Source organism: Anomalospiza imberbis, chromosome 22, assembly GCF_031753505.1.
Source record: "Anomalospiza imberbis isolate Cuckoo-Finch-1a 21T00152 chromosome 22, ASM3175350v1, whole genome shotgun sequence".
In the NCBI taxonomy this organism is placed as follows: domain Eukaryota; kingdom Metazoa; phylum Chordata; class Aves; order Passeriformes; family Viduidae; genus Anomalospiza; species Anomalospiza imberbis.
Genome location: NC_089702.1, coordinates 3239288 through 3262175, shown reverse-complemented (window position 1 = coordinate 3262175; position 22888 = coordinate 3239288). Strand labels below are relative to the sequence as shown.

General features: G+C 59.6%; 1 protein-coding gene across 1 annotated transcript; it reads right to left on the bottom strand.

Annotated features, from left to right (window-relative positions):
* Window positions 1-1047: 1047 nt before the first annotated feature.
* Window positions 1048-22327, bottom strand: STARD3 (StAR related lipid transfer domain containing 3). The gene is made up of 15 exons (XM_068212529.1): window positions 22204-22327; window positions 14709-14967; window positions 11830-11907; window positions 11526-11603; window positions 11381-11434; window positions 11161-11278; window positions 10086-10181; window positions 8618-8673; window positions 7803-7895; window positions 6575-6637; window positions 5500-5595; window positions 4929-5008; window positions 4486-4590; window positions 3236-3329; window positions 1048-1255 (listed from the first exon to the last, which is right to left on the bottom strand). Exons 2-15 carry the CDS (start codon window positions 14919-14921, stop codon window positions 1151-1153), a joined length of 1329 nt encoding a protein of 442 aa, XP_068068630.1. The 5' UTR covers window positions 14922-14967; window positions 22204-22327; the 3' UTR covers window positions 1048-1150.
* Between the last annotated feature and the right edge of the window lie 561 nt (window positions 22328-22888).

Below are 22888 nucleotides of genomic sequence, written 5' to 3'. Positions count from 1 at the left end.
CAGGGCTCATGTGGATGTGGCTAGTGAAGAGAGGATGTGGCTGGTGACAACCCCCAGAGCTGCCCCCAGGCATGGGGGTCCCACCCCGGGGGATGAACCCAGGGGTAGAGGGGCACTGGGGACAGCTGGTGCAGACAGAAATGCTCCAGGTCGATGGAACTGCCAGTGCCACCGTGGGGTAGGGGACAGTGCCACTCACGGCCAGTGGCCCAAGGAGCCTGGAGACCCCACCCTTTAACGCTGGGGGGGCGTTTCAGGGTGACCCCAGCCCCACATCTGCCCGCAGCCCCTCGATTCACTGGGTGACAAAGGCCACACGGGTGACACGGAGCTGCAAACAGTGCAAGGCTTTAATTCAGCCCCCACAGATTTGATTGGGGGGGGGGCCGGACCCCCCAAAACCCGCAGGGGGTGCAGAGAGCCCGGGGTGGGGGGGGGCTGTGGGTGCCCCCCTCCCGCGGCGCAGCCCCCGCGTGCGGGCGGCCCCGCGCTGCTGCCGCTGTTGCTGCTGTTTTTAGAGCGGCACACGGCGCTCACAGGTAGAGAAACCGCAGTCGCCCCCCGCACCCCCACCCCCAACACCCCCCCCCTGCACCCCCAAAAAGGATCAAAGTCTCTGCTTAAGGCAAATCCCGCGCTGGCTCCGCCGGGAGCTGCACGTTTGGGAAGGAAGGGGCTCAGACAGCGCCGAGGGGAGGTTTGGGGGTCCCCAGCGCTGTGCCCGGGGTGGGGGGCACAGCCCCGGGGTCACGGTGGGGGTGGGGGGGGTCACAAATTGTGCCTTCACCCGCTGGTGGAGGGGCAGAGCCTGGCACAGGGCTCAGCTGAGTCCTCGCTGTCATGGCCACCACCTCCGTCCCCTCTTCCACACGGAATTGGGGCGCAGCGACAGCAATCTGGGGGTGCCAGCTGAGCCCCCAACCCCTTTGTGGGGAGGGGGGGGGCCGGCCCAGCCCCCGGGGAGGGCAGGGCAGGGATTTGGCACGGAACAGTCAGGTCCAGGGCCCCAATCATCAGGGGCAACCGCAGTGGGAGGAGTGGCTGAGCCCCCCCTGGCCTCGGCCCGTGGCTGGTAGTGGGGGACCCCTCCGTGGGGGGGTGCAGGGTCCTGTCCCCATCCCCACAGAGCAGAGAGGGCACTGGAATGTCCTCAGGGCTTGGAGCAGAGCTCGGCCACGCGCTGGCGCAGGTGGAAGGCGAACTCGAACATGGTGGCAGCCAGGCTCTGGTGGATCAGGTACCGGGGCAGGCGACCCTGGGGACACAGGACAGGGACACGGGGTCATGAGGGACGATTTGGAGCTGGGAGCTGCCCCCATCCCACCCTGGGAGGCTCCAGGGACAGGGATACATGGACTGTCCCCATCGCACTCTAGAGGGCTGCAGGGACACAGAGCCATGAACGAGGGCTGGGGGCTGGTCCCGTCCCACTCCAGGGTGTTCCAGGGTCGTGAGGATTTGGGGCTGGGGGCTGCACCCAACCTGCTCTGGAAGGTTCCAGGAACAAAGGTGAGGGCTGGGCTGGGGGTTGTCCCCCATCCCATCCCGTCCCGTCCCATCCCGTCCCGTCCCATCCCATCCCGTCCCAGGGATGCAGGAGCCATGAATGAGGTTTGGGGCTGGGCTCTGTCCCCATCCCATCCCATCCCATCCCATCCCATCCCATCCCATCCCATCCCATCCCATCCCATCCCATCCCATCCTGTCCCACCCCAGAGGGATCCAGGGATGCAGCGGCACCGCTGCGCGGAGCTGCGGCTCTCAGGGAGCTTCGATCCGGGGGAGGAACTGCAATGTGGTTGGATTTCTCTAAAAAAGCCCTGCACGACTCACCCCCCACCGCCTCGGCCTCGGCTCCGTGGTGGGAGATCCATGAAAAAATAATAATCCTTGGCTCTGGGGGGGGAGGGAGCTGAGGCAGGGCTGGGAACTACTCCAGGGGCACGGAGGGATGAGTGGCCAACTATCCCGAGGGTCAGGCAGGCACAGGATACTCTCCTCCCCTGGGACTGGGGCGGTCCAGCACAGATCTTTTCCTGGAGGGGGTTTTCCCTCGGACACAGGGGCAGGAAAAGTGCGAGGCCGCTGTTCCAGGGGCCATTTCAGCCGCTTCCCGATCCAAACAAACACACGTGCGATCCGGGATCCTCCCTCCCCCGAGGAGCAGGAAGGGATGAGCCACGGGCTATAAATACTCGCCCAGGGCCAAAGGGAAGAGCCAGGAGCTGCGGAGGGGTCTGGGCGCTGGCAGAGCCCCTGGGGAAGGCGGTGGGAGCAGTCGGGGGGTTATTAATAGCTCGGCATTCCTTCCACGGCGGCGCCGGGAGCACAAGGACAAGGAACCTCTTTTCTTTCCGAGCCCCACCACGGGGGGTTTGTTATTCCCCCCTCCCCAAAACCTGCCCGTGATGGGCGCCAGATCCAAGGAAGGAAAACACATCCTTGGCACAACAGGGTGGGCACGCTCTGCTCCGTCCTGCTTCCCAAACCTTTCCCGAAGCGTTTGGCAAGCCAGGCAGGAGCCGCTGGGCTCTGGGGGAGGGGAGGGGGCCGTGGGAGGGGAGGGGAGGAGAGAGGAGGGGGCCGCAGCGCTGCAGCACAGCCGAGGGATGAATGGAGCCTTTGTGCTGCTGCGGCAGCGCCGTTACCACGTCAACCTTCCGCGGAGGAAGGAACGGGGCCAACTCCACTCCCGCTCCCGCATCCGCCCCATCCCGGTCCCTCCGTGCGCTGCCTTTTGTCCGGGACATCGGCAAGGACACGCAGCTCCACATATAGCTCCGGAGCCGGGGCAGCTCACTCGCCCGGGGGTGGATTTTGGGTGGTTGTGGTCGTGCCAAGAGGTTCTGGAGCAGGGAATTGCCCCTCTGGAGTGTTCCCAGGAGTGACCAGGCACAAAACTTTCCATGCCTTAAAGTGGTTTTGGTCACCAAGGAGGATTAAAACCTCCTCTCCCCCAGTCCTGCACTCAGAGGTGAAACCCCTAAGTGAGACTTTAAATAAGGAAGAGCTTCCAGGAGACTTCCCAAACTCCCACTGGGAAAGGAGGGGGATTTTGGAGTAGTTTAACCCCCACTTGCCAAATCTGAGTCCCTTCAGGGCAGTGCTTGCTAAGGGGCCAAGTCTACAGCTGCTGGGATGTTGGAGCAGGGCCTTGGGCTGCTGGATCCCAGGGCAGAGGGGAGAGCTGTGGTGGGGACGGGATGCAGCTGCCTCACGCAGGAACTGGCTTTACCTTCAGATCCGTGTTGAGAATCCAGATGAAGGTGCAGACCTTGGCATTGCTGGGACATTTCAGGACGATGAATCCTCCCGGTCCATTCTCACCCCTGTGGAGGAAAGCCAAGAGGGTCAGGCAGAGCCAGGCTGGAATTCTGGCTGGGATCCTCTGTGGATGCACCACATGGAGCTGAGCCTGGCAGCGAAGGCCAGAGCCCAGTGGGGCAGGAGCAGATGCTGGGAGCCTGGGAAGGTGTGTGCCTTGGCTCCAGGTACACGAGCCAGCACGGCAGGGCAGCTTTCCCACAGGTGCCTTGGCAGCGCCCGTGCCAGGGCTGCCGGTGGAGCAGCAGCTCTGCCTCTGCATCGTGCCAGCTGTTCCCCTTGGGAAGCTTTCCCAGGCACAACCCTGGGAGCAAACAAGAGGTCCCAGGAAGCTCTGTGTGCTCAGGACAGGCTTGGCAGTTGTCACTCCAGCCCCCAGATCCTTCCCGGCACCATCTGATCTGTCTCAGAGACGGGAGCTGTGCACACACAGCCCAAATACAGATTTCCCTTCCCTCTTCAGAACACGCTATTTTTGCTGTGTGCGTTCGTTAAAGGATTTTTCCAGGCCCTGAAGTCCCCAGTTCCTAAATAGACTGAGGCAGCTCCAACGGCTCTGAGATAAAATGTCAATTACTTTAACCAGATTATTGAGAAAAGCAAAGTCGGAGTGCGCAGCGGCACAGCTGGGCCCTGGCAGGAACAAGGAGTCCTTGTCTGATGAGCCCAACCCCGCTGGGATCCATCACCAGCCTGTCCCTTCGGAAGCGGAGAGGCCAAAGCCCTGCTGAGATTTTGGGAGGTGGTCCATCCTCGTTTCATCCCTCAATGCCTCAAATTCGGTGAGTTGGCAGTTTACGAGGAGCAAAAGGCATGTGAGAGGCTCGGAGCCACAGCCAGCTGTTTACTGCCCCTCAGAAATCCCTGTTTGGGAATTAGCTGTTACACAAACAGGATGTGGGACTGGGATGGGGTTCGTGCTGTTACTGGTCAGCACCTCCACTCCCCTGAGCTGGAAAACGCCCCAGCACCGCTGACAGCACAGAGAGTTTCTTGAACAAAGGGAGATGAACAAGGGAAGCGAGGTTCAGCTCCACAAATAGCTCAGCTTCCTGCAAATCCTGCCAGGAAGGCAGCAGGGCTTGCAGTTAAGTGGCTCTTTGCCTTGAAGCTCTGGAGAAGTGCGTGATCCCAGCTGAAAAAACAGCACCTGCCTCTCACCTGACATACTTGGAGAGCGGAGGCTTCAGGCTGTGCGTGGTCGACATCCCTGAGGAAACGTACCTGTCTCTCCTCCTCTCGATCCGACGCACGTTCACGAAATCCCTGCGCAAAGAAAGGGCTTAAAAACACACCCGGGATGTGGAGGGGGCAGATCCTGCTCTTAGGACTGCTGGGAGAGGCTGTGGCAGGGCTGTGTCAACACAAGGAGGCACAGCCAGGAACTGATATCTGGGAGCCTGACTGAAAGAGGTTTGGAGCTTTGAGAATCCTGCCAGGAGTGTGTGGAGGAAATTTCAGGGGCTGCTCGCCCTTGGGAGCGTTACCTGCATAGCCAACCAGCCCTACCACGGTGACACCAGCAGCTCAGAGCATTCCCAGTGCCCCAGGGGTGTCTCCCCGTGGTTTGGGGGGTGTTTAGGGGCAGTGGGGGATGAACTGACCTCGGGGACACCACCCCGCCGGCAGCTCCGGCCGCCACGTCGTAGGAGACGATCGTGTTGTCCTCAACCCGCTGCAAGATCTGGGGAAGGGCAAAGGAAATAAATCAAAAGAAGGGAAACTTGCTCAGATTGTGCCTCCAAGCCTGCATGTGCCAAGAGGATACAGCCCCTCCCCCAGATCAGCATCAGGATCAGACCAGAGGATCTTTTGGGGCGGAGGACGACGAGCGGTGCGTGCGTGGGTTCTGTGAAAAACACTGTGCCCGAGTTTTTGGGAGGCACAGGTGTCACCTCCAGCTCTCCTCCACGAGGCTCTGACCCCCCACCAGGCAGAGGCAGGTCTGGCTCAGCCCTGGCCCCTGTCCCTGCCCACCTCTCGGGCTCTTGGCCGGGCACAGGCGTGCAGCCGGCTGCCGCGGAGCGCACGGATGAGCGGCGGAGATTTAACGCCTCGGTGCCTGGGACCCAGCTCGGCTCCAGCCCCGCCAGCAGCCTGTGTTGGACGGGGAAGCTCCAGCTCTCCGCTCCAAGGAGCTCCTGTGATTAAGCCATCTTTGTCCAGCACGCTCACCTGGCAAGCTGCCACCGTTCTGTTCCACAGGATCATCTTCTCGGGCTGCAGAATCACCTCCTGGTAAACCATTTCAGGGGAGCACTGCAGGAAAGCCTGAGGACAGAGCCAGAGCAGTCAGCCAGCCCCTCTGCTCCCCTTGGGGGAGATTATTTTTAAGGAAAACAGGGTAAAACACAAAGGACAAGTGGGAATGCAGGTGAGGGGAGGGGTGAGGCCAGCCTGGCTCCCCTGCATGCAAAGCCAGGGCTGTCACCCCTCTGTCCCAGGGCTCCCAGGGGCCTGGGGAGCACCCGTGGGGTCAGGGGGTTCACACAGACCTCAGCACATGGGAGTCACTGAGCTCTGCCTGTCTGTCTGCCCCTCTCCCACCCTCAGCAGTTCCCCGTGCACCATTGCTTCGGGAAGTTGCATTTTTGACTGTTTTGTTGGCTTTTTTGTTTTTTTTTTCCCAAGCCATTCCAAGCTCCAGCACACATAGCATCCATTCCATTCCCCCCCAGTCCCCAGGGGAGCGGGGATCTTCGGAGGCAAACGGTGAATGCAGTAAAGTGGGACCATCCAGCTTTCGCTGGTGAACACAGAGCTGCTCCACTGGCAGCTCCTGCCAGCGAGGCAACATATGCACTGGAACAAAGAAAAGCCACGGCAGCACCGACGCTTCATTAAAGCGTGGTTCCCAGCCAAGCCACTCCAGCTTGGGAGAGGGCACGGAGCAAGGCACTTCCGAGCTGCTCTGCCCGGTGCCAGGCAGCAGCAGACGCACGCTCAGCCCTGGCCTTGCTGGCAATTAGTTCCAATTAGCCTCCTTGGTCAGATTAGTCCGAGATGCTGGGGTTGGAAGCGAGTCTTGCAGTCACCTGCTCCCGACTCTACCAGCGGAGTCTGGGCCCTTGGACATTTACTGGGGAGCTTGTCTGCCAGCCAAGGGGTTTTCCTGGAGAGATTCCCTAGTGCTGTTCATCTGTCTCAAGCACAGGGAGCGTGTTCTGCAGCCTGACCTGCGCTGAAAGCTGAGCCGTGGCTCTTCCCCTGTGCCAAAGAGGCCAAGGAATCGGCCCGAGGATGTTCTTACCTTTAAAATAAAGGTCTTGCCGTGGAAAGGGATTTCAAAAGTGTAAACAACATCACCAAAGTCCTGTGCAAGAGATGAGAAAGTTGTGTTTTTAATCAGTAAAAGGGATTGTTTCTACTTAGGGTGAAGTTTGCTAGAACTCTGAGGCTCCTGTCACCCCCTGCAGCCCCCATACACCCCCTGCCCCCACACCAGGCAGCGACCTCAGCAGAGAAACCACCCCGAGCACATTTCAGTTGGCCATGCCTACATTTCCATCAACAAAACAATATCCAGAGAGGCAGCAGGGATGAGACAGAAAAAGAATCCGCCCCGTGCCAGGCTGCAAACCCCACGTCAAGGTCACATTCTCTTTGTAGCAGCACCGGGGTGCAAAAGGGGTTCGCTGCCAGCGCTGCTGGTGTTACCTACAGCTGAGAGGAGCCTCCCTGGAGGGGCTGGGGATGGGCAGATGAAAACCTTTCATCGTTAGCCCTGTGTTAAACTCTGATTAGTCTATTTAAATCCATCCCCCTTTGGAAAAAGAAAACAATCTGCCCAGCTAGTTTGGCATCAGACAAAGGATCACTTGACAGGGGAATTTGAAACAGCAGATGAGACAGCAGTTTGCAGGATTCGCACCCCCCCAGTCGTGTTTGAACCTTGTGAAACAAGGTTGGGTTTGGGGGGCAAGCCCCTCCTCTTTCTCTCCACTCTTCAGAGAGAAAAAAGAGCTCTGTGCACCCCAGAAAAGTCCGGAGTAGGCAGAGCCACATCCCAAATTTACACCCCAGGTTCCAGGTGCTGGGGAAGGGGGACACCAGCAGTTTTGGGGGTGGGAAGAGCAGTTAGTGCCCAACATGGGCCAAGACTCCAGTTTGGGCCCCCAGCAGCCTCAAAGGCACCTGGCCATGGAGCAAGGGCAGGGCTGGAGCTGTGGGACCAGCATTCCCCTGCTCCTGCCCATGGCTCTGCATCCCAAAGGTGAGCCAGCCACCCCTGCCCACCCTCCGGACAGAGGGAGGAGGGAAGGGCCCTCTCCTGTCAAACTGCAAAGCAATTAAACGTCTAATTAAATAAGAGGGGATTTTACATTTAACTGAACTGGAATAGATTCCTAATTCAATCAGGTAATTGTAACGCTTGTTAATTTTTCATGGTGCAAGGAGGTTTCCAAAGCCTCGTTTGTCCCGGTTTTTGCTAAGCCATCCATGCCCTCTGCCAGCTGGGGAGGAAAAACCACACTTGCATTGTTTTTCTCGAACTTCCAGTTCTCCTCCTGGGCGAGGATTTGGTCCACAACCTCCATGGCCTCTTTGCCTTGTCGGACATACTCCTTTTCCTGGGCAAGAAGGGAGGATTTCATTAGCTGGGCGTGCAGGAAGCTCGAGGAGTGTGTGTGAGGCTGCTCCCCCCTCCTCGGGCTGGCAGAGGGAAAGGGGATCAGAAATCTCTTAATTTGGGTCACAGAGGCCTCATTTTGGAGCTCCAAGTCACGCTCCCCGCCCTGGCTTGGATCCACACACCAGCTGCTCCCGATGGCTCCTGCCTTAGCAGGAAGGTTTCCAGCAGGCAAAGGGCTCTGGGATGTGCAGCTTCCTTCCTGGAGGAGCCAGAACTGGAGCTGAACAGGAGCAGGATCTCTTGGTAAAAGGCACAAAGCCTGTGCCCAGCCAGGTTTTGGGGAGGTCAAGGGCCACCCCTCAAGCCACGGGGACAAGTGAGGTGATGCCCATCCCAGAATGTGACCAAAGGACCAGGGATGGAAGGGGGAAGGGAAAGGGACAGGCAGGAGCAGAGCCAGAACACATTCTTGTGGGATGCTGCAGGGAAGAGCACACAGCCCTGGGGAAGTGGGAAAAAGCTGGGGGGCTCAAGATGACCCCTCCTGCAGTGGCTACGATGCCACTGGTCCCGTGGCACAGAGAGGGCTCAGCCACAACGTCCCCAGAGCCGAGGGGTCTGCAATGGGGGGGCAGCAGACCCTGATGGGACCACAAGAGTGGGGAGACTCCCACGGCCCCAGATGAGCTGGAGCTGAGGGCAGGGCCAGGCTCTGTTTACCTGAGTTGTCAAGGCCTTCCTCCCCACACCTTCCTCATCAGACTCGTTGTCTGAGCCTACGGGGAAGCACCAATTAACTCACAGTTAATGAACACCCCACCGGTACCACCTCCCTCCCTTCTCGTGGGGGACAAGGTCTGATCCCTGTCCCTCATCCAGCAGGAAGGGTTCTCAGTGAGGATGACTCCTTGTCTCCCTGAACACCTGCTTGGCTCTCCAGAGGGCTGAGCTCATCCCGGGTGTCAGCTACACTGGAAAAACTGCTCTGGAGAACTGGGCTCATCCTGGGTGTCAGCTACACTGGGACAACTATTCCAGAGGGCTGAGCTCATCCCTGTGTCAGCTACACTGGGACAACTGCTCCAGAGGGCTGGGCTCATCCCAGGTGTCAGCTACACCAGGAAAAGTGTTCCAGAGGGCTGGGCTTGTCCTGGGTGTCAGCTACACCAGGAAAAGTGTTCCAGAGGGCTGGGCTTGTCCTGGGTGTCAGCTACACCAGGAAAAGTGTTCCAGAGGGCTGGGCTTGTCCTGGGTGTCAGCTACACCAGGAAAAGTGTTCCAGAGGGCTGGGCTTGTCCTGGGTGTCAGCTACACCAGGAAAAGTGTTCCAGAGGGCTGGGCTTGTCCTGGGTGTCAGCTACACCAGGAAAAGTGTTCCAGAGGGCTGGGCTTGTCCTGGGTGCGAGCTACACCAGGAAAAGTGTTCAGAGGGCTGGGCTTGTCCTGGGTGTCAGCTACACCAGGAAAAGTGTTCAGAGGGCTGGGCTTGTCCTGGGTGTCAGCTACACCAGGAAAAGTGTTCCAGAGGGCTGGGCTTGTCCTGGGTGTCAGCTACACCAGGAAAAGTGTTCCAGAGGGCTGGGCTTGTCCTGGGTGTCAGCTACACCAGGAAAAGTGTTCCAGAGGGCTGGGCTTGTCCTGGGTGTCAGCTACACCAGGAAAAGTGTTCAGAGGGCTGGGCTCATCCCAAGTGTCAGCCACACTGGGACAACTGCTCTGGAGAGCTGAGCTCACCCCAGGTGTCAGCTACACCAGGACAATCCAGCTGAGATGTCCCCACTCCCATGCCAGGAGCTCTCCAGTGCCAGCACAGGGCGGTGATGTGCCACCAGCCCTTATCCTCACCTGCCTGTGAGCACCCACAGGGCAGCATTTTCCAAGCACACAGCTCAGAGCATTTAATCCCAAGCCCACACAAGGCTCCAGTTCCCTACGGAGCTGCAGCCAGGCTCGCAGGGATGAGGGCAGCTCTGATAAAAAGGTGTCATGTGGAGAGTGTGGCAGTGCCACCCCTGCCCAGATGCAGGCACAGAGAGGGGAGAGGGGACCCTGTTTTGCAGTGTCAGTTCCTGGAGGTTCTGCCAAGGGTTGGGATAACGAGGCAGAGCTTGGGGAAGAGATCATGGAGGTGAGGAAGTCCGTGGTGGGATGAGCATGGGAAGCGAGGTGATGGCACAGGTGACCTTACCTGCGAAGGACTCGGGTGGGGAGTAGAACTGCCCCTCAGAGAGGGCTCGGGGGTACAGCAGTGGCCTTGAGGCTGCAGCCTGGGCTGCCAGGAACCCTGGGAATGGGAGCACAAGGATTTAACACCTGGCAGGCTGTGGGACACCAGCCCTGCCAGAACACCCTCTTGTTGTTCCCACATTTTCCCACGTCTTTTCCCACTGACACCAGCCAGCCTCAGCTCCTGTTGCTTCATCTTTTGTCTGAGATGTTTTATCTGCCCCGGAGATCAATGGGCTCTTCTGCCTGTCAAATAATCCAAAGGCGATTAAGCATCTAATTAAATAAGAGCTTCCCCTGGAAGCAATTTGGAACCTGAGCCTAATCCAATAGAGGCATTAAACACTTGATCATTTTTCAATTTAAAGCCTCCTTGCAAGACCCAAACATCCTCTGGTGCTTTCCAGTCAGAGCATTTCTGATTGAGCTCCGCCTGACAAATGCCCCTCTCAGTTTGGTGCCACTTCCCAGCCAGTGACTCCTGGGAGAGGGACAAAGCAGGCCAGCTCCCTAGAAGGACCCTGGAAGTTACAGAGTGATGTGTGAAGCATTAGGTCAGCCCCAGTCCCTGCTCAGCGTGACCTCAGAGACCACAGGCCGCAGAATTTCACACCCCATAATTCACCTCGTGCCACAGAATGTGTCTGTGACTCCAGCAGCCCTCCTGGAAGGGGCTCCAGCCAGATCCAAACACAGAGATCAGGGACAGGGAGTCCAACACTCTGCCTGGCATTTGCCTCCGTTTCCAAACACTTTCTCCCATGCAGAGCTGAGCTCTGTCTCCAGCATGTCTGGCTGCAGGATCCAGCCATTGGGAAATCTGGCACATTTTTCTCCCCTCAGTTAAAAGATGCTCTTTATAATCTGGTATTTTCTTCCCCTGAAGGGACTTGTTGACCATAACAGAACTGAGTCAGGCACTTCCCATCCCAGCCAGCCTGGAGATCCCTTTCCCAGAAATGTCAGATCAAGGTGCTGCCAGAGCAGGCCTGGTTGGATTTGTCCAACTCCTACCAGAGAGGAGCAAAAATACTCACATCGTTCCTCTTCTGCTTCCTGAGTTAGGACTTTAAAATCCAGGAACCAGGTCTCCAGCCAAGCAATGACAAAGGAGACGATGGGAAGTAAATACCCAAAAGCCCCTTTGGTCAGAAGCTGTGTGGAAAGAAGCAGAAACCCCAGGGAATGACTCAAACAGGGAATAAAACAGCACTGAGAAATCACAAAGCAGCTTCCTGCGAGCCCAGGGAAACCAACCTCGGAGAGGATGACCTTGACGATCAGGAAGGCACTGGATACCAGTGTAGTGACCTGAAAAATAAGTGGACAGAGCTCAAATCCCTGAGAAGTCCAGGAGGAGAGGGAAAACCCCCCCAGAGGAAAGGCTGGAGTGGCTCCTTACCGCGATGACCCACCAGTGGCGCAGGCGGACGACGGCGTAGCCCAAGAGCAGCACAACAAAGCGGAACAGAGCCAAGAGCTGCAACAACAAACACCCAGCAACACCAGTCACTGCCCTTGTCCCTCTGCCTCACTGCCCTTGTCCCTCTGCCAGGTGCTGGGAGGGCAGGGACAGGCGCCAGCTCCCGGGGAACAGATGGGTCAAGGCTGCAGCAGGAGGGATTCACCGAGGTGGGCAAGGGGAGACCCCAGACCCTCCCGGCCCCACTGAGCCCCAGAGCCCTGCAGGAGGCTGAGATACTCACAAAGATATCAAAGAATGAGGTTTTGAATTTGTAGTTGATGATTTCATCCTTCAGGTTCTCCTTGATGCCCACCTTGGTCTGAGGGAGACAGGGAAGCAGGAAGCTGTTGAGTGCACTGATAAGAAACTGATGGGAGAAGGAGCTAAGCAGTGCCCGGGGTTATGGCCAGGTCAGGGAATGCATCTGGAACAGAAATGGTCCCACAGGCCCAGTGTGGGCTCCTCTGCCAGCACAGGACCAGGGAGGATCCCACGGCACATTTCCTGCTCGGATTCACACCGCGTTTCCCCCTGGGATTCACACCCAGGAGCATGGGTGAGGCAGGAGGGACATTAAACAGCTTCGGGTGGTGATTTCCAACACCCAAAGCCTTGGCTCAGCACAGCCAGTGCCACCAGTTCCTCACAGCCTGGAGCCCCTGGATGGCCACCTGCCACTGCTGCCCACCTCGTCCAGGTGGCAGATTCCAGAGGAATGGGAGGAGACATGGAAAGAATGGAAAACCACAGGAAAAATGTTCCTCAGGAACCTTCACTAATGCACTGAACATCTTCCTGTGGGGGCTGTCAGGGTCACTGAATCCCTGGGGGGATTTAAGGACCTCCTCATGAGGGGTCCCTTCTCCCTCCAGCTGGCTTCCCACAGCTCACAGCAGTGCTCCAGGAAATCTGATGGAAGAAGGGAACCAGCAGGATCAAACGTGCTGGCAAAGGGGAAGAGGGAGGAGAGGGGGATGCACAGCCATGGGCTGCAAGGGAATCTGAGAGAGGCAAAAACACTCTCTGGGACTGACAGCAGTGTGGAAAAAGCTCATCCTGAGATAATCCAGGGTCTGACAGCCCTGGTCCTTTGGCCACCATAAATCCTGGGAGCCTGGAATGGCTGTCAGTGAGGAAGTGGAGGGCTCAGGTAACTGGAACAAATGCTTCACCTTTAGGCTATGGCTTTGGACAGGGCCCAGCTGGCTGGGAGCTGGCAGAGCCAGCAGCTGGTGGATCTCGGGCCAGTCCTTGGCAGCCAGGGTGTCCTGGCACTCCAAGGGCAGCCACTGGGAAAGGATCCCTCTGGGTCAGGGCTCTGGCTTCAAATCCAGGGAGAGGGAGGCAAAAAGAGGGGGGTGAAGCTGGGCTGTGCCTCCAGCGGACCTGTGGCCATAGGACTCAGGCCAGCTTGGCTGAGTGGCCACCAAAAGCCTCTTACCCCCCTCCGTGGCTCCAAGGGATGCTGCAGGAAGGAGGAGACACAGGGAAAGCTTTGGGTGATGCTTTTTGGAGGGTGTTTCTGGTGGATGGGCTGTGAGGAACGAGTTGGTGGGTGCCAGTCCCTGGCAGAGGGGTGTCCTGGCACTCCAAGAGCAGCACAGGCAACCACTGGGATTGGGAAGGGATCCCTCCCAGTCTAGGATGGGGCTTAATATACAACAAAAGGGCAAAAAGTGGGGAGTGAAGCTGGGCTGTGCCTCCAGCTGACCTGTGGCCATGGGACTTGGGCCAGCTATGCTGAGCGGCCACCGAGAGCTTCATCCCCACACCCCCACTCCATGGGATGCTGCAGGAAGGATGAGACACAGGAAAAGCTTTGGGGGGTGTTTTCAGCTTAAACACGGGCTGTGCACCAGGCAGATGAACCACCTGAGGCATCACCCTGGCTCTGAGAGCACCCAGCCTCCACAATTACGGTGTGCTTTTAACGAGGGGCAATTTGCTCGGCTTATCTTGCAGTGAAGGAAACGGTTGGTTAAAAAAAAAAAAGAAAAAGAAAAGGCATTAGTCATGATATCAAACCGTTGCTCTTCATAACCAGGCAAATAAGCTGCTCTAATGGCTTTAAATATGCAGCATCTCAGCTCGGGGCCCAAATATCAGCACTTAGTCACTCATTAATGGCTACCTGCACGACCCACGCTCAGCATCACCCTGGTGACCGAGCCAGGATTATCTCCTGGGGGCTGGAATTTGGAATTCCAGCACCTCCCCGTGAGGGGACTGGGACAAGGGCAGGGGGCTGGGGTCCAAACTGGGCGGGCAGGACACCATCGGCATGGCTGGAATGCTGGCTGGGAGATGGTTTTTCCTAAGGGGGGTGGGGAGCAGGGGGCTCTGGGCAGGCTGAGGAGCTGCTGGCCTGGACAGTCTGTTAAGTGCAGACACCCAGAGATAAGGAGGGCAGAGATAAGAGCTGCTGAGGGAGCAGCAGGATCCAGTGCTGATAAATGCAGCCCAGAGCCCAGGGTCTATCTGCTCATCTCTGCTCCTCCAGGGGAGGACACGGAGTACCTGAAACCAGCCAGGGCCGGTTCAGGGAAAATAAAAACAAAATATAGCCCAGGGAGGGATTTGGACTTGGTGAGACTGAGGTAAATAAACTGGATTTTCTCTGTTATTGCAACACAGAGCAAACACAGAGCAGCTTGTGAGTGAAGCAAACCACTCACATCCCCCTCAACAAACCCTTGGGAGGTGGAGTAGCACCTCCAGCTTCCCAAAGCTGAGATTAGCAGCAGAATTTTGGGATCAAAGCCCCTGGAGGATCCTCCCCTGCTCCTCTGATGCTCTGAGAACACGGCAGCAGCAAACCCGGGGAGCAGCTTTGCAGCAGGGGAGCCAGAGGGGAATTTGGCTCAACTTGGTGATTCCAGAGGCCCTGGATCTTGTTACAGCACAACAAAGGGAGGTGTTAACAACCCTGGACAGCCCCGACAAAGCCCCGGGGCAGGAAGTGAGCTGGACTTTAGTTTATATTAAAGAACAGCGGCTCCTTGGCCAGTGCTGGGAACAGCAAACAAAGATCTGTCCCAGGAGTGCTGGAACAGAGCAATTAAGAGAGGGAACCGAGTTTAAAAAGGGCAAAGATTCCCGGGTTTGCTTCCTCCAACTCACATTCAGCTCGATGATCCACAACAGGGAGATGAAGAGCAGGTCGAAGGTGACGAAGAGGCAGAAGGTTCTCCTCACATCTGAGATGGCTTTTCTCTTCTCCGGGGAGAGGAAGTACGGGGAGAAGCCCTGGCTCTGGGAGAAGGAGGAGCTGATGGAGGCGATGGCGGGGAGGCTGCGTTCCAGGTCGTGCTGCAGGTCCGTGGGCTTGCTCATCCTCCGGGCTCGGCTCCGGGGACATCGGCCACCAGGGCAGCGTCACCTGCGGGGACACAGCGGGGACCCTCAGGGCTCGCCACACCCCTGCTCTGATAATCCCAGCAGCAAATCAGATCCCGGGGAGAAATCATCCCTGGGAGGGTGGTCAGGCCCTGGCACAGGGTGCCCAGAGAAGCTGTGGCTGCCCCATCCCTGGAAGTGTCCAAGGCCAGATTGGACGGACCTTGAAGCAACCTGGGATAGTGGAAGGCATCCCTGTCATGGCAGGGGTGCGACTAGGTGGGCTTTAATGCCATGGCAGCATGGAAAGGAGCTGCAAACCCCGTGAAAATGTTGTGGAAGAAGAAAAAGGGGTCCCAAACCCCATGAAGACACTGTGGACACAGGAAAAGGGGTCAGAGGATGTTTTGGGAGCACGCCCTGAAATCATGAAGCCACCCCACCCTTCCCTCTGCAGGGAAGGCAAAGCCTCAGGAGCTGGGCATCCCATTGGAACACATCCCAGCCTGCACAGCCGGGAAAGAACCCTGGGCCTGATGCCTGACTGGGCCAGGCAGAGCAGCAGGGAGGCAGCAGGGAAGGAGCTGCTCCGTGTCCCAGGGGCAGGGAAGGAGCTGCTCCGTGTCCCAGGGGCAGGGAAGGAGCTGCTCCATGTCCCAGGGGCAGGGAAGGAGCTGCTCCATCTCCCAGGAGCAGGGAAGGAGCTGCTCCGTGTCCCAGGGGCAGGATGGCAGCAGGGAAGGAGCTGCTCCATCTCCCAGGAGCAGGGAAGGAGCTGCTCCATCTCCCAGGAGCAGGGAAGGAGCTGCTCCATCTCCCAGGAGCAGGGAAGGAGCTGCTCCATCTCCCAGGAGCAGGGAAGGAGCTGTTCCATGTCCCAGGGGCAGGGAAGGAGCTGCTCCATGTCCCTGTGTTAGGGAAGGAGCTGCTCTGTGTCCCTGTGTTAGGGAAGGAGCTGCTCCATGTCCCAGGAGCAGGGAAGGAGCTGCTCCATGAAGGAGCTGCTCCGTCTCCCAGGAGCAGGGAAGGAGCTGCTCCATCTCCCAGGGGAAGGGAAGGAGCTGCTCCATGAAGGAGCTGCTCTGTGTCCCAGGAGCAGGGAAGGAGCTGCTCCATGTCCCAGAAGCAGGGAAGGAGCTGCTCCATGTCCCTGTGTTAGGGAAGGAGCTGCTCCGTGTCCTGGCCCCGCCTGGCAGTGCCGGGCACACGATCCCGGCACGAGTGAGGTGTTGGAAGGCCGGGGCTGTTTTCCTGCAGCTGTGCCAACCATTGTATTGGAATTTTTCCTCTCCGTCAGCCCAGCACAAGGAGGCCCCTGTGGGAAGGGAGTGTGACACGCCAGGGACAAACAAGGAACGAGGATCCCAAAACAGGTCGGGCCAGGGATCTGTCAGCCCCGCCACCTCCGAGTCACCCACGGCAACGCCACAGCCACAAACTCTCCTTCCCTGCTAAATCCTCCTGCTCAAGGATGTTTTGCCTCCAAAAAAATCCCCCCAGATTGCTTGTGGTGTGAGCTGCTGCCTTGGCAGTTCTGTGCCTGCTGGGGTCCCAGTGAGATTTGTCCACCACAGATCCCACTCGTGCCACCCAGCAGGCTGCAGTGTCCAGGGAAAAAGGTCACGAGGCTGTGCCCAGATCTGTGGGGAGTGGAAATCCCAAGGAATGTGAAGCCAGCCAGGAGCACCTGCAGGAGCCGAGCACAGCCCGATTTGGGGCAGTTTGGATCCCTGAGCCAGCGGTTTTTGCATCCCACCCCCGGGAGTGCTGGGGCTGGAAAGGGAACAAAGCTGGACTCCTGTCAAATCCCTGTCAGTCCCTCTCGGAGGCGCTTGGGAAGGAGCTGGAATCCTTGTCACTTCGGATCAGCCGCTCCGCGCGCCGGGCCCGGCTCGAAGTGACAAAATTTAAGGACATCTGTGAGGGATAAATAATAAATCCCCCCTGGCCGGGGCTGCTGCCGCCTCCTCCTCCCCTCCAACAGCACTTTGCACTTAGGCAGCCCCTCCCGAACTTTCACAGCGCTTTAAAATCACCCGGGGAGGCTCCAGGGACCCGATCCTGGGATGCCAAGAGGGGTCACAACGGGGTGTTGGGACACGGGGACAGGCAGGACACGGCACCAGAGCACCCTGGTGCAGCTCATCCATCATTAATCCCAGCCTCGCCAAGGAGGTTTGGGCTGTTTTGGACACACACCACTCCCAAACCATCCAATTCCCGAGGGAGAACCCGCACTGTGGGGCAGAGCAGGAATGTTTGAATCCCAGACAAGCCCCCCCCCCTCCACTGGAGCTGCTCCCTCTGGCAGCTGAGAGCTCGGAGCAGGGGCTGGATGTGGAGAAACGTGGCTGTTCCTGGGTGACAGATGAATTATTGAGCTCTGCTCCATTATGCATTCCAGCATCCTCCGCATCCCGCTCCGGCAGCCCAGGGCCCGGGAAGGAGGGGGTCAGGTGGGGGTCGGGCTCTGCTCCCAGGGAATGAGGGATGGGATGAGAGGGAAAGGCCCCAAGCTGTGCCAGGGGAGGGTCAGGGAGGACATCAGGGGGATTTATTCACTGAAAGGACAATCAGGCTTTGGGAGGGGCTGTGCAGGTGTTGGTGGAGTTGTCATCCCTGGAATGGTCAAAAAATGTGTGGATGTGGCACTTGGGGACACGGGTTAGGGGTGACATGGCTGTGCATGACAACCCTGAACCCTGACAGGGCTCAGGGCTGGGCTTGATGATCTTGGAGGGCTTTTCCAGCCTAAATGATTCCAGGATTCCATCCCAGTGAGGGGCAAGCACTGCTGGGGGGGCCACTCTGGGTGACAGATCACAGCCCAGGGGACATTCTGTGAGACAGATCACAGCCCAGGGGACACCCTGAGTGACAGATCACAGCCTGGGGGACACCCCGAGTGACAGATCACAGCCCGGGGGACACCCCAAGTGACAGATCACAGCCTGGGGGATGCCCTGAGTGACAGATCACAGCCCAGGGGACATTGTGGATGACAGATCACAGCCCGGGGGACACCCCAAGTGACAGATCACAGCCTGGGGGATGCCCTGAGTGACAGATCACAGCCCAGGGGACATTGTGGATGACAGATCACAGCCTGGGGGACACCCCAAGTGACAAATCACAGCTCAGGGGACACCCCAAGAGATAGATCACATCCCAGGGGGACACCCTGGGTGACAAATCATAGCCAAGGGGACATTCTGGGTGACAAATCACACCTGGGGGACACCCTAGGTGACAGATCCCAGCCCAAGGGACACTCCAGGAACCCTTCTGGGCTTCTCTGACTTGAAAAAAAAGGGGATTTGAGATTTTGGGGAAGGATTTTTGCCGGGGAAACCTCCCAGTTTGGGGATTAGGAGGTGACAGAGCTGCAGGGACAAGGGTGACACCACATCCCACGGATCCCAACAGGAGCTAACACAGATCTGGTGAAAACCTGATCCAGTATTCAGCACCAACACCCAGCAAAACCCCGTCAGCCCAGTGCCAGCACTCCAAAACGCCGTCAGCCCAGTGCCAGCACCACAAAACCCCGTCAGCCCAGTGCCAGTACCCCAAAACCCCGTCAGCCCAGTGCCAGCACTCCAAAACCCCATCAGCCCAGTGCCAGCACTCCAAAATCCTGTCAGCCCAGTGCCAGCACCCCAAAACCCCGTCAGCCCAGTGCCAGCACTCCAAAACCCCATCAGCCCAGTGCCAGCACTCCAAAACCCCGTCAGCCCAGTGCCAGCACCACAAAACCCCGTCAGCCCAGTGCCAGCAACCCAAAACCCCGTCAGCCCAGTGCCAGCACCCCAAAACCCCATCAGCCCAGTGCCAGCACCCCAAAACCCCGTCAGCCCAGTGCCAGCACCCCAAAACCCCGTCAGCCCAGTGCCAGCAACCCAAAACCCCGTCAGCCCAGTGCCAGCACCCCAAAACCCCGTCAGCCCAGTGCCAGCACCCCAAAACCCCATCAGCCCAGTGCCAGCACCCCAAAACCCCGTCAGCCCAGTGCCAGCACTCCAAAACCCCGTCAGCCCAGTGCCAGCACCCCAAAACCCCATCAGCCCAGTGCCAGCACCCCAAAACCCTGTCAGCCCAGTGCCAGCACCCCAAAACCCCATCAGCCCAGTGCCAGCACCCCAAAACCCTGTCAGCCCAGTGCCAGCACCCCAAAACCCCGTCAGCCCAATGCCAGCACCCCAAAACCCCATCAGCCCAGTGCCAGCACCCCAAAACCCCGTCAGCCCAGTGCCAGCACCCCAAAACCCCGTCAGCCCAGTGCCAGCAACCCAAAACCCCGTCAGCCCAGTGCCAGCACTCCAAAACCCCGTCAGCCCAGTGCCAGCACTCCAAAACCCCGTCAACCCAGTGCCAGCACTCCAAAACGCCGTCAGCCCAGTGCCAGCACTCCAAAACCCTGTCAGCCCAGTGCCAGCACCCCAAAACCCCGTCAGCCCAGTGCCAGCACTCCAAAACCCCATCAGCCCAGTGCCAGCACCCCAAAACCCCGTCAGCCCAGTGCCAGCACCCCAAAACCCCGTCAGCCCAGTGCCAGCACCCCAAAACCCTGTCAGCCCAGTGCCAGCACCCCAAAACCCTGTCAGCCCAGTGCCAGCACCCCAAAACCCTGTCAGCCCAGTGCCACCACAGCCCAGTGCCACCACCCTAAACCACCATATCCCAGTGCCACCACCCCAAAATCCCATTAGCCCATTTCTAGCAGGACACTGGCCACTGAAACATTCCCAGGGGCTGTGCCAAGGCATGTCCCAACCCTGTCACCCCAAAGCCCCGTGTCACCCCTCCCTGAGCCCCTCATTAGCCCCGTGTCTCGTTAATGACCCATCTCCCACTGGGGAGCTTTTCCCACCCCGTGACACCACTTCTCCTTCCTCCCACGCTTCCTCCAGGCTCATGTGACAATTCCTGTTGTCCCCTCTCCCAGGATATGCAGCCCAGGGTGGGGAACACCCACAGTGGGACCCCCAAAACCCCTGCAGCGCCCTGAGCCACGCCAGGACACTGTGGGATATTCCAGAGGGTGGAGTTTGCCAGGTGAGAGAACACCTGGAGCAGCAGAGGGATGGAGACCCCACTGCTGCACTGGGCACTAAGGGGTGTCTGAGCCACCCTTGCAAACAACAAAAAAAGGTCAATATTAAACCAGACACCCAAACTCCATCCAAAAAAATAAAGCTGGGAAGGATCCAACGGAGCAAAGCGCTGGAGAAGGTTTGGTTCAGTGCCAAGTGGGGACACGGGGACCCCCAGGAGGACACTGAGACCCCTGTGGGGACACTGAGACCCCCAGGAGGACACTGAAATCCCCATGGAGACACCGAGACCCCCGGGAGGACACCAAGACCCCTGTGGGGACACCGAGACCCCTGTGGGGACACCGAGACCACCAGAAGGACACTGAGAACCCCAGGAGGACACTGAGACCCCTGTGGGGACACCGAGACCCCCGGGAGGACACTGAGACCCCCAGGAGGACACTGAGAACCCCAGGAGGACACTGAAATCCCCATGGAGACACCGAGACCCCCGGGAGGACACCAAGACCCCTGTGGGGACACCGAGACCCCTGTGGGGACACTGAGACCACCAGGAGGACACTGAAATCCCCATGGAGACACCAAGACCCCCGGGAGGACACCGAGACCCCCATGGGGACACCGAGACCCCCCAAGAGGACACCAAGACCCCCGTGGGGACACTGAGACCCCCATGGGGACACCGAGACCCCCATGGGGACACCGAGACCCTTGTGGGAACACCGAGACCCCCGTGGGGACACCGAGACCCCCTTGAGCCTGATCCCCCCTGGCACTTCAGGGAAATTTGGAAAGCCTCATGAAAAGCAGCTTTGTCCCAAAGCCAGCTGCGGGATCCAGCAGCATCCCCTATTTCCCCTCATTTCCCAAAGATCTGGGGTGAAATTTAGGGCTCTCCTCCCTGTGTCCCAAAGGCAGCAGGAGGCACAGCCCAGCCCAGCCCAACATTTGGGGGTTTCAGCACTCGGAGCCCCCATGGGACCCGCCCCGGTCCTGGGGGTCAGGAGAGACCGTTCACAACGGGACTGGGGTTGGGATTCGGGTCGGGACGTAGGGTGGGATGTGGGGTGGGATTTGGGTCAGGATGTGTGGCAGGTTTTGGGTTGGGATGTGGGTTGGGATTTGGGCTGGGATGTCGGGCTGGATTTGGACTGGATTTGGCTCAGGGTGTGGGTCTGGATTTGGGTCGGGATGTGGGTTGGGATTTGGGCTGGGATGTGGGGCTGGATTTTGGTCGGGATGTGGGGCTGGATTTGGGCTGGATATGGGTCAGGATATGGGGCTGGATTCGGGTCGGAATGTGGGGCTGGATTTGGGTCGGAATGTGGGGCTGGATTTGGGTCGGAATGTGGGGCTGGATTTGGGTCGGAATGTGGGGCTGGATTTGGGTCGGGATGTGGGGCTGGATTCGGGTCGGGATTTGGGCAGGATTCGGGTCGGGATTTGGGCAGGATTCGGGTCAGGATATGGGGCTGGATTCGGTCGGAATGTGGGGCTGGATTTGGGCTGGATTCGGGTCGGAATGTGGGGCTGGATTCGGGCTGGATTCGAGTCAGGATATGGGGCTGGATTCGGGTCGGGATTTGGGGCTGGATTCGGGTCGGGATTTGGGCAGGATTCGGGTCGGGATTTGGGCTGGATTTCGGTCGGGATTTGGACCCCTCGGGGCACAGCCAGGCAGGGGCCTCACGCTGCTCCCTCCCCGGTCCCGGGGCGCTCCCGGCGCTGCCCTTCCTCCAGCCCCCCGGAGCCGCGGGAAGAGCCCGGGATCCCCGCACAGCCCCAGCCCCGCTTCGGCGGGACCCCGCGGGTACCCGGAGCTCGGGATTGCCACGGGACGGAGGGCAGGGCAGTGCCGGGACCCCCGGGAGCCTCCCGAGCCCCTCTGCCCTCCAAGGAGCCCCCCGGTCCCGGCTGGGAGGATAACGGGACCGGCCGAGCCCCGAGCCCGCCGCGCCCGACCGGGACCGGGCCCGAACGGAGCCCCGGGGCTACCCGAGGCCTCCCGAAGCCGTGGGGCCCGGTGCCGGTAAGCCGGACTGAGGCCAGCACTCCCAGCGACAGGCCCGTGCCGTCCCGCTCCCACCGGCGGCGGCGCCCCCGGGAGCGGCACCGAGGCCCCAGCGAGGCTGAGCCACCGGAGTCCGCGCGCAGCCCGGCACCGCCAGGGCCGGGAATGGCCCTGAGCCCCGCGAAGCGTGCCCGAAGGGTCCCCCCGGTACCTCCCGGTGCCGGTGCCGGGTCCCGCCGGCCGCCGCTTCCGGGCCCGCCGCCACCTCTGACCCCGGAACGGGAACTCCAGAGCGAGGCTGCGCCGGCAGAGACCATCGCCGGCCGCGGGGGGAGCGGGACAGACCATCCACAGCGGGGGGGGGTCAGTGGGGCCGGGACAGACCATTCACTGCAGGAGGGGGGTCAGTGGGGCTGGGACAGACCATCCACAGCGGGGGGGGGTCAGTGGGGCTGGGACAGACCATCCACAGCGGGGGGGGGGTCAGTGGGGCCGGGAGGGACCATTCACTGCAGGAGGGGGGGTCAGTGGGGCTGGGAGGGACCATTCACTGCAGGAGGGGGGGTCAGTGGGGCTGGGAGGGACCATCCACAGCGGGGGGGGGTCAGTGGGGCTGGGACAGACCATCCACAGCGGGAGGGGGGGTCAGTGGGGCTGGGAGGGACCATTCACTGCAGGAGGGGGGGGTCAGTGGGGCTGGGACAGACCATCCACAGCGGGGGGGGGTCAGTGGGGCTGGGACAGACCATTCACTGCAGGAGGGGGGGTCAGTGGGGCTGGGAGGGACCATTCACTGCGGGAGGGGGGGTCAGTGGGGCTGGGAGGGACCATTCACTGCAGGAGGGGGGGTCAGTGGGGCTGGGAGGGACCATTCACTGCAGGAGGGGGGGTCAGTG